Source organism: Balearica regulorum, chromosome Z, assembly GCF_011004875.1.
Source record: "Balearica regulorum gibbericeps isolate bBalReg1 chromosome Z, bBalReg1.pri, whole genome shotgun sequence".
NCBI classification, from domain to species: Eukaryota; Metazoa; Chordata; class Aves; order Gruiformes; family Gruidae; genus Balearica; species Balearica regulorum.
Window position 1 is genome coordinate 52,709,265 of NC_046220.1, and position 11,640 is coordinate 52,720,904.

General features: G+C 39.3%; 1 protein-coding gene across 1 annotated transcript; it reads right to left on the reverse strand.

Annotated features, from left to right (window-relative positions):
• Positions 1-735: 735 nt before the first annotated feature.
• Positions 736-10,963, reverse strand: TYRP1 (tyrosinase related protein 1). Its single transcript, XM_075740090.1, has 7 exons — positions 10,496-10,963; positions 7,539-7,861; positions 6,012-6,216; positions 4,901-5,068; positions 3,171-3,350; positions 1,583-1,729; positions 736-1,038 (listed from the first exon to the last, which is right to left on the reverse strand). The coding sequence occupies exons 1-7, from the start codon at positions 10,875-10,877 to the stop codon at positions 833-835; spliced, it is 1,611 nt and encodes a 536-aa protein (XP_075596205.1). The 5' UTR covers positions 10,878-10,963; the 3' UTR covers positions 736-832.
• Positions 10,964-11,640: the final 677 nt, after the last annotated feature.

Below are 11,640 nucleotides of genomic sequence, written 5' to 3' on the forward strand. Positions count from 1 at the left end.
TACAGCCTGATGCCTAGGGTCTTCTCTCAAAGTATAAGAGATGAAGGTTTAAATTCCCGCCAGAGAAAACTGAAGCAAGATCCAGGAGAGAATACCCTGCTATGGGGATAGTGGAAGAGAGAAAATAAGTGAGAGAGTGAAAAATCAAAATAAAATTAAAATGAAGGCTGCTGTCAGCTGTCCTTTCAAATGGATGTGCCCTTCAGGCAGCTATGTTTGAATATACAGCTGAAGTTCCCAGATGCTGGAGTGGCTTCGCAGTGGTGAATATCTTTTCACAGACCCACCTAAAAGCGGCAATAAGATCAAAACTATGTTCTATGAGTAAAGTTGGATTTCAAACACACTGTTCCCCTCAGAATTCCCTTGTAGCTCCCTGCTTAGCACACTGGCTATTTTGAAACACATTTCTGCTCACCTAGCCAAGATGTCTACTTGTATTTTGAATTCTGCTTCTGTGCCATTCTAGACTTGACCTTTTCACAAAAGTACTTTGTAAAAGAATTCCAGCTATAAAGGCTAGGTGAAGTCAGATGACATTGGCTATTGGCAGATTAACTAAATTTTACCAGATTTTACAGAAATATGCATGAAAAAGGCTTGCAGGTGAGCCCTGAAGAGTTAGTGGAATTCCATTAAAATCAACACAGAATTAGCATTGCAAAGGTGATTTATTGATGCCTAGGTGTGATGAAAGAGGAGGTGAAGCCTGAAGCAAACATATCAAGACACCTGACAGTTTATGCTCTTTATTTTAAAGCAGATGGATGACCACCATTTATAAAATACAGCAAACAAACAGTTTCAGTCAGATGCAAATAGTGCCGTCTCTTCAAACAACAGACTGACTCGGTGTCGGTATGCCATCGTAATCATCTGAGTAGTGCTGATACTGGTCAGTAAGAAGAGGCTGATGCAACTCATCCTTATTTTTCTTGACACGTATGATACAGGCAGCAGCAGCAAAGATAATTGCAACAAGAACCAGGGCAGTCACTATTGCAATAGTTATCATCTCTGTGACACGGAGAGCCCGACCTACAGGAAGGAAAGCAAAAGGGAAAGTTATTAAATCTCAGGTATATGGATAAACATCAGAGGGAGAGACCAAAGCTCTTGTGAAGTAGAACTGGTTTAAATTTTAGTTGGTAATATTTGTTCCAAAATGTGAGAAAATATCAGTTTCTCCTGTTGCACTTTAAAAACAGTCCTGGACCCTTCTTCTGCTATCTGTTTTGTGAGGGATTTGCATTGTCTGTGGTGATTTAATGAAGGCATATGATACAGAAATAAGGACTTTCTGCAAGGTTTAGATCCAAATAAGAACTTCTCCATAAATTGAAGTAGATAGCGGGAGCTTCATGCAGGAACAATCTATAATCAGTAGCTATTGAGCTGTACTAAATCTCAAACATGACTAACTTGGAAAGCCAGGCAAGAAAAGAGAAAGAGAGCTTTACAAAGGCATCGAATATTATTTGTGAAATTTGAACCAATGCTGCATGTTATATGCTGCATAAACTTAAAGGAAGAAAGACATGGTGACTGAAAAAAGAGGAAGTGTCTAGGTTGGACAGTTTACCTGGCCACTCGACTTCGTAGCTGTATCCCAGGTTTTCTGGTGCAGTAACAAACATTTCATTATTGGTGACCGGAGGCCAGAAAGGCACCATATTATACTGTCGGTTATGTCCAATAGGGGCATTCTCCAGTGGATATGTTGAGATATCTAAATTCAAAAATCAAAACACACTTCTGTAAATAAAACCAAAATAATTTGCGCTACATTTATTTTCCACTAGTGACTCAGGGTTTTCAGTACCTCAATTTTTTTGTTCCTAACCTAAATTCTTTTAGAAGGTTTGGTTTGCCAGTGTGACAGATCCAGAATGGAGGGCTCTGCTCGGTCCAAAAGCAATACCACTAATATCTCTGGTTTTTAACAGAAACCAACAGTAAATTCTAAAACTTTCAGTATGTGTTGGACTTTTAATTTCCTCTCGCATGAAAAAGGAGAAATATGTATACATGGAATGTTTTCCAATACTTGGAAAACCTTTTTGCTACAATCTGGCTTTTTCTGATTTTAACAGTGATGAAGAACTCTCTCCTGCAGTTCAGGATGGCAGCTGATATGAACTCCAGTGGAATTTTTTTTGCAATGTTATAGTAAATCAGGAGAAAGTCAGCCGAAGAAAAAAATAATCCAGGTTGGTAGGATGATGCAAAAGCTTGTGATGGGTTATGCAAGTACCACAAGGGGATACAGTTGCTCTCTGATAGTTGACATGGGTAAAATATGAGACAGGTTGTGGAAGCTGCACAAAAAAGGTTCAGTTATGCAACAGCAGCTGTCTTCTGTAGAGGAAGGAACAGGGGGCTCTATTGTCCTAAAAAGAATAGTCACTGCTTTGTGCAGATTAATGCGAAGACCTTAGAGTTACATAGAATTCTCTCCCCAGTTCACTGATGCCAATCTTCCTTCCTTCCTTCCTTCCTTCCTTCCTTCCTTCCTTCCTTCCTTCCTTCCTTCCTTCCTTCCTTCCTTCCTTCGCTTCCCTCCCTCCTTCCCTCCCCTCTCTCCCTCCCTCCCTTCCTTCCCTCCCTCCCTCCCTTCCTCTCCTTCACTTCCTCCCTTATTCCTTTTCTCTCTTTTAATAATGCCCTTGTGAAATAAATAAGGGCAGCAACAGTGACCATCCTTTGGAAGAATATGGAAATGGTAATGGCCTGTTGGTAGTGTATCACAAAGGTATTAAAAATGAATCATGAAGCTGTGCATGGCATCTGATCTTGTTTGACGAGAAGAAACATAGGTATTTACTCCACACAGAGACAGAATATCCATAAAGTATTTGGACCTTCCATGGCTACACTGTCTTTGCTCAATGGAGACAATGTGTGTGCACACTTTGTTTTCTTGAATTATTCCTGGTATCTTTGGCCAAGTACCTTCACAGACAGTGATTCAAAAATGGATGCCAGTGAGGTGAGGAAGGGAGCTTGCTTGTTATTAGTCTGTCTTTGTTAACTATACTAACTGTTAAAATTCCAGTCCTCTCTCTCCTAAACATAGGGGTGTCTTTCTGTCCCACAAGAAGCAGCTGAGCTCCTGTGACTACAGAGACTGACAACCACCCATCCCACCTCTGTCCATGAGCACATCTTACCTGCAGAATACCTTCTCAGCCACTCATCAAAAACAGCATCTGTAAATGTGTGCAGGAGGACAAAAATGGGATCATTTGGTGATAAATGGGTTTGCCCTCCTGTTCCATTCAAAAATAGATGAGCCAAGTTGTGAAGACTTCGAACTGCTGGGTCATATTTCCCTGAAGGATCACTGTACCCTGAATATGCAAACAAAGAAGAATACAAAAAATCCCAGTGAAGATTTTCTTTGGAAGCTGCAGTCCCAGCTGGATACTTTTTTTCTCTGACAGGCTGTCATGTTGTTGTGTTGCCTTGCTTAACACAAATGAGTAGCTAATTCTCTACCTACTGGCATTTGTGAAATGTCCCTAGCATGCATGATTTTCAGATTAAATAGCCTTTATGAAAGAATGCTGAGAATGTGGAGTGCAAGGCTGCAGGGATCTAATGCAAAAATGGCCAAAATAAACCACATCATGGCATGAAAATAAAGGTATACATTTGAGACCTACATATCTTTCATCATACTGAAATAGTTGCATGTGTTTTCTAACTGCTGACTCAAGCGTATATATGTTAGAATCTATCTTAATGACCCAGCTGTTATGTTTCCACACATAATTTCCATGCTTACTGTGAACACATCTCAGAAAGCTTCACATGCTCTTTTTTTTTTTTTTTTTTTCCAGTAAAGATACCCTATGTAACTCTATTAGTGCCCAACACCTGGTAACCCTCATGTCAGATGTCAGGATCTGAAGCATCATGAAAACTTTTCTTGTTTTGTAGCTCTGGCGAAACTTTCTAGAAAGGGGTCCATACAGTTAATTGGCTAAAGCCATGTTTAGATAGCCCATTTGTCAAATGTGGTAAGCACCCAAAACTTTCATGTACACTTGATTGGTGCAAAGTCTTGATTTTTATTCTCCAAGAGAAAGAAAATGGAACATATCCTCCCCATCGTAGGAGTTATGCCTCTTCAAAAGAGCCAAAGGATCTACAGGAGGTCTGGCAGGGATCTGAACCATCACTTGGTAATCTTTTCTTATGAATCCTAGTATTTCCTGTTAAAAACTGTGGATTATTAAAGTGCAGAAGCAGTTCACGAGATACTGGCTGAACAGCATGGATCGAATGTGTAGATCGTTCTGTGTTGGGGAGTGTGTGTTCAGATGCCAGTACTGAAAATTTCATTGTAAATGTGTAGAGCTTAGAGAAGAACAGAGTTATATGGCCCAGAGAGAAGGACTAACATGTCTAGCAGTAAACCCTGTACCCAGACCTCAATTAACACTTCAGTACCATTTCATTAAGTACTACCAAGGCTTACAATTTCTTTTGCTTTTGTTTGTTCTAATTCAGATGATAGAAGAGTAACTGCTATGAGCACTTGTTTTCCTCATTTAAGGATGCAGCTGCATGATTCTGCAGGTAAGGGCTGTCTATTTTCAGCAACAGCAACATATTACTAGGTTGCAAGGACCTGATGTCAGCTAGTTTCTACTTAGTACACCAGTGGCAGACTTTTGAGGCTTTTACTAGTTTAAACAACTGACATAAGCTGTAAAGTACTTTACCCAGAGCTTATTTCCACTTAAATACTAAGCTAATACTTAATGCTAAGAACAATGTGTTCTTAGTATCCAGTAGACTGTCTCCAAACTTATACTTCCAGCAGGAAAAAAGGGAAACTTGCTCCCTTAACTCATGTGGAGTTGTTTCAGGTCCTTTTATTTGCCATGTTTACCTTCTACTGTGTTACGGAAACTGTCTGTTGAATTAGAATAGAAAGGAGGAGTGTCAAATACACCAACTTCCAAACACTGAGCAACATCCTCGGGCTCTGGGAGACGCTGTACCATAGGCCGTGCAACATTTCCAGCAGGATTTCTTCGGATGGGACCACCCTCAGTGCCTGGGGGTGGAGAGGAAAGAGAGCAATACTGATGGAAAACGGTAGGCCACAGAATGCATCCTTCTAATGACTGAACCATGGGGGAAAAAAGCCCTCACAAATGACACTTAAACTGAATGAATGGGTCAGATCCTCATGTCAGGAAAAGAATCTGAATCTTCATGGGGTCCTGTGTGCTAGATCCTTCACCAGGATTTAAAAAAGCATCTAGAAGCCTCTTACTGAAATTTGTGGTTCTGTAAGTGCTTTGGGAAAATTTTCTGTTGCTTTTCAATGCAATTTCTTGCTGAGAGCTAGGACAAAAGTTTTGAGGATGTCCTGATAGAGGAGATGGTGAAAGGACTATAGTTGATTATGTAGGTGACTAACCCAATATTGTGAGTTTCCCCTGTTTTTTCCACCTGTTTCCATGAAGATGCTAAGTTGTGGCTTGAAGGTGATGAATGCACAAGAATCTTGTTGAGATTTTTTAGCTTTTGTTGCTGAGGTAGATGTGTTAGGATTCAGTATTCACATTCAAAAAATGCTCCACATAGTGAACATGGGGATTTGTTAGATGTTCTCCTTTTAGGAGCGGAATGCCGTGAAGGTGATAAGTGGAGTAGTCAGAAGAAAACTTAAGCTTCAGTTAACAAATGACACTGCCAGATGTAATTATTTATGGCACAGGAGATTAATAGATACTGCCTAAGAAGGGAAGTCAAACCATTTAGCTCTTCCTCTGCTACAAGCTCCTGATCAAATTTTGAACTGCATGGTGCCTCAGTACAAGAGACATTTTAAGTATGCGCTATCTCGGAAGACTGATGAAACTTGGATCAAGAATATTCAAAATACACTTTAAGACTTTTTGCCTGGGAAAAGCCATTGCAATGTAAAGTGTTACATTTATTGATTATTAAAAGGATTTTCTCCCCAAATATCTTCCAGCAGTCATACTTACTGTTACAGATGGTTCCCAAAGTTTCATAGTCTTCTATATTTTCACATAGCACTCGCCACTGAGAGAAGATTGAGTTCTGGCTGATAAGAGAGACATCAAAATTGCTTCTAGCTCCCATCAAGTCATCTGAGCAGATATCACAGGTGTTTTGTCCTGTTGCAAAGTTCCAGTAGGGCAGTGCAAAAGTGGGGTCTTGCAGCATGTTCTAAACCAGATAAATACGGTGTTAAAACAAGCGTGCCCCAGACGGCTATAATATTTCCTGCTAGAAGGATGTTAAAAACCAGTTAAATAAATCTTAGTAAGAGTCAGAATCCTGTCTCATAGAGGAAAGAAATCTTTGGAAAATCTATGATATCTATGTAAAACTTGCAGTAGTTTTTCATCTTGATACCTTTGACTGTTCAACAGAATAGGTAGTAGGACAATTGAATTGAGTCATGGATCTCCCTCCTAAATAAGACAGTACCTCTTCCACAAGACCATATCATGAGTAGTAAGAAACATCACTTAATACTGATACCCCATTTTTCCAAATATTTTTAATGGCCTGTCAACAACAGCAGCATATGTAGCATACAGAATAACCTAGCCAACTGTGGAATAACTGAGTAGAGGGAAAAGTAACGAAAAGGGATATCACCCCTTCAAATTGTCATTGTTTTGTTCTAGTATGGGTTGAACAGTTCTGGAGTATGTCCTGGCTTCCAATATTTATATACCAGGATGTGTTGGCCAGCCAAATTAGCTTAACTAATGATCAATTTTACTAACATAAATAGGAATATATATTAAATCACCAAGAGCTAGAACTCCTCAGAGCTTCCACCTGATGAAATGCCAGTAATGTCAAATGTGAGTTTTTGAAGGGAGTTTGTGCCCCAGCCTGATGCAGAGACATTGAAGCTAGTGGAAATACTTGAAGTGATTTCAAACCCTGACCTTGAAAACTTAATTCTCTCATCTTTGAGAAGGATGAAGGTCCACAAAATAATCTATTCCTTTTATGGATAGGTCCACACAAGGAAAGAGAAACAAGAGAATCACTGACTTGTGAAAGACAATATAACAAACCCACTAATTTCTCTAACTAGTTACACTAATTATACAAATAAAATGTGATTATAAATCCCCAAGCCATCTCTGTAATACTTTTATTTAGAATTTCTGCTGGTTTGATTAGTCTAATTTAGACAAGAAACAGCAATAACTTTTTTTCATCCAATAAAATGCAGTCTATGGATTATCTAGTATTTATATCTATTTTTACAGGAGACTTTATGTAACTTCCATGTTTCCCATTATTCTGATTGAAATATTCTTTTTAACATCTCTATAACAATGACCCAAACCCTAAATGCACTCTATTAAAAGTTTAACATACCTAATGAGTTACTGAAATTCAAGCAGAGTTGTTTCAACACATAGAAAGATCTGTTATGATTTTTGCCTATTGGAATACAGGGAGAAGTTCTTTAACTGTACAAACTGGCATGAACACGTGGCTCAACATAATGTGAACTTTACCTGCATGTCTCTTTCAAGCTGCAGTAGGTGGTACCTATGCCATGTGACAAAAGCTGGCCCCTCATGAGAGAAATCAATTCCTCCGAAACTCTGCTGCCCTGCACCAAGGAAAGTTTTCCTAACAGAATAGTAATGAGACCACACAAAGTAGTTATAAATGGAGATATTCTCGAATTGCGGTGTGTTGCCATCTGGTCCAAAGATTTCCTCACGTCGTCTTGTAGCAATAACAATGTCAGCGTGGATTGTCACCTTGGCTTGGTGTAAGGCATTCACAAAACGCCTCCTTTCTTCTGCACTCAGATCCAAAAGATTCCTCCTGACTGTGAGGATACAGAAGAAGCAAGTTACCAAGGTAATAGACACTCAAGTCTGATCTCACAGGAGTAATTTATTTTGCTCCTGATAATTCCAGGTAAGTCCCTTTTTCTTCAAGCATTCATCCATTTTTATTGGGGCACTTCAGAGAGTACTGAGCATAAATAGAAAAACTTATCTACTATCAGAAAGGTTGAGATGAATAAAAATAAAGCTTGAAACCTTGTGGTTTTAGTGCTTTTAGAAGTATTGTTACAGATTATCCTTCCATCCTGTCAGACAAATGACAAACAGTTCTTTGTCACACAAACCTTTCAGAACCTCATCCAATATCCTTAAGGTTTTCTGTGGTAATACTTTACAAGAAAAGACTACTATATAGCAGTTTGTAATAATCAGAAGCTTTACTGCTTGACAATTTAGTGAAGAAGTACATTGTTTATGCTTGAACCTTTGTAGGAAAAATGGCAGATTCACCAGTGAATTGTGAATTGTGAATTTCACACAGTACAACATCTCTCTTTAATCTCATTACCTGCTGTTATTAACGATAGCCATATATTAGTCCTTTTTAGCAGTATATCTCAAAACTGTTTAAAATATCATTATCCACATATAGACAGTGAAACAAGGAGGAAAATTGACTTGTTGAAATACCAGTTTATCAGCAAGAGGAACAGAGTACATTTCACCTCAGTCCCAGTCCAGCACTATTTCACCTGGACTGAGAAGATTTTAGGCTAAGTTTAGACTAGGACACAGGTAGAAGTCCTCACAGCTATTCTTCAGCACGCACTTATTTTCATTATTAAAAATACTGTAATATCCATAATTGTCCAAATGAGCGATAAACTATGGTGACATGAGAAGCAACAGGTCTTCAGCATGAATCTATATGAAGACTAAAAGTGAGTTACATTTCACTATATAAATTGATCAAGTGGGGGATATTTTGGCTTCACTGAAGTTTATAGAAATACTTTTATAAAGTATGAATTTCATCCAAGGACTCTGTACCCTGACACATGATTTTCTGTTTTGCAAAACTAACTGAACTGAACTGATATGCTAGCCCTGGTCACTGAAGGGTTTTCTGTAGCTGATTTTAAGTACTGCACTAAAAATATCTATCCCATCTTGATTTACACAGACATCTTAACCTTTTCATTTTTCAAAATATTTGCCTGAGCTGCAATAAAAAATTGGGATTATTATTAAAGTTAGAAATGAATTTAGAAGATAGGAAGGTACCAAACTGCATTTTACAGCTATTTTATATGGATATGCCAACAGTAATCCAATAATTATTTCTAAAGGCTGAGCAGCTGGGGCCAGCTCTATGGATGGACAAGAGAGGTGACCTCCATGTGGAAATTTAAACCGTAATAAAAAGCTAATTTCCCCTATTTAAACTCATGTTTTCATGCATGATAAATCCAATTTGCTTAGCATTTTACTGAGTAGTAAAGGATTTTATAAGAGAGAAAAGTAAAAAGTGCTCTTGTATACCCTAGAAAATCAGCTAAAGCTGCTTTTTTACCTATCTCCAGATTTACTTTGCTAAGTTTGTGTGTATTAACATTTATTTCTTGGTTATTTTTCGGAATTATCATAGTTAATGAGAACAGACCAGAGCATCAAAGGGTGCAACCTAGCTTAGCAGATCTAATTCATGAGTCATACGTTCTGCTTTCCAGTTTGCTTCTTGGACCTCAAATGATGAATAAAATCCTAAAGTCTTTTCTACAGCCATCAATAAGTTATTTTTAAGGAATCATTGTTAAGATTTTGAATTGGTAAGTGGTCCTTTGTTAACCCTTGCTGGAATGTGCATTCATGTTCATGGAGTGCTTCCTATCATCTGGTGAAAATAATGGCAATACTGATTTCTGTTTCTGTAAGAGGCATTGCACATTTATGCTAGAGACCTGTTGTTTCTCATGTCAACAGAACCCATCACTCATTTGGGGGATTATGGATTTTACAGTATTTCAATAACACCTTTAAATTTTCACTACTAAAGACTGAAATCTTACTAATTTCAAAAAATTTTAGACATCTTTTTACTCATATTCTGGACTAAACTGAAATTGGAGTACTCTCAGAACAGCCCACCAGTCCCTGTGCTGAGTCATCTGAACAGCTTATAGTCATGAGTTAAGGCTTTTAAAGACATTGACAGCAACTAGGTTAGTAAAAATTTACAAGGTACATAGTTTAGAATGTATTAAGGGATTTTGAATCAAAAGAGCTGCTGTCACACTTAAAGTATTTACAAGATATTAAACATGATATCTAGAGACATACTCAGAAGCACACATACATGTCTATATACATTGTTTTACTCCTAAAAAATTCCAAAGAATACAGTTTTTTCAAATTAGATGTTCTATTCTTTCATTGGTCCTAATCCTGCACTGACTACAGGTTTTGTTTGTCCCTTTTATTGAGTAGTAAATGTAGATGCTTTGTACACAAGCTGAACAATTCGTCTAGCAGCTGCCTCAATAACTCCTATGGCAATATACATTTGATAAATAAATATATATAAATATATACTATATTTTAAAGAAGAAATACACTAAGTAAGCAAACACTGCCAACAGGCATTTTTTGTGTCATATTTCTGATGCTCTTACCTACATTGACTTGCTGGCTACAGGTAGGTCCACTCCAGCCGGGGCGACATGACCCACAGTTGTAACCAGAGAAGTTACCATTGCACCGACAGGTTTGGTTGAAGAAGCGTATGGGCCATTGCTCACGGTCATCTCGCCCATCATGGATGTACTGTGGGCCATGGGGTCGTGAATCGACAGTCACCTGTACGCACCGGCCCCTTCCTGTAGACACACCACACCGGTCAGTACCTGGCCCAAACACAGGGAAATAGTCTGGGCAACACATGCCGCTCCTCAGGGACTCGACGGTAGCGCACTGGCGAGGGAACTGAGCTCCAGCTTGGCCGAGCATGCTGAGAAGCGGTGGCAAGGAAAGGAGCAGCAGCACGGGGAGCTGCATGACGGTGGATCCAGCAGAGCTGGCTCCTTCCGAGAGTTGGCAGTCCACACACGCTGACTTCTCCCCTCCTGCAATGGGACACCAAGCTCCCTCTGCAATGAGAAAGAGAGAGAGAGAGAGAGAGAAGAAGAAAAACAAGTGATACAAACCTCCAGGCTACCCCTTCCACTCCAGAAAGTGCCTCTGAACCCTGCACTTTGGTACTCTAACTGGAAAAGTGAACAGCTCTGACTACGGACACTAAAGTTCTTCCCTTCTCTCATTATCTGCACAAAAGTAGTAACTACCTGAGCTGTATCTGCTCATTGACTTCTAAGTGCTTCCCAAATATTCATTCACGTTGTACATCTGCCAGCCACGTTTACTTCACTACCACAAAATGCTAAAGCCTGTCTAAGCCACCAGGTTTTCGAACCCTTTTTTTTTCACACAGAGTCCCCCCCCACCCCTCGCCCCGTTCATGTCTTTCTTTTCTGCATGTAACTAGTCTATCTTGTTCTCTACTCAGCAGTTCCCCTCTGTGTCCCCTTGCTGTTCTCTAATGGCAGCTGCACCAGAAAGTGAAGCTACAACTCTCCATTCGTTGTACCTGTTCTCTCTTTGTGGTACCTCACCTCTGCTGGGATCCTGTTCTATCTCTGCACGTCCCACAGCTGTGTCTAACCCAGAATAAGCGCTGCTAATTTCTCTCCTGGTTCAGTCTGCTTACTAATCCTTCTCCTACCAACACGGTATGGCTTGGCTTCACCCTCTTTCTATTAAT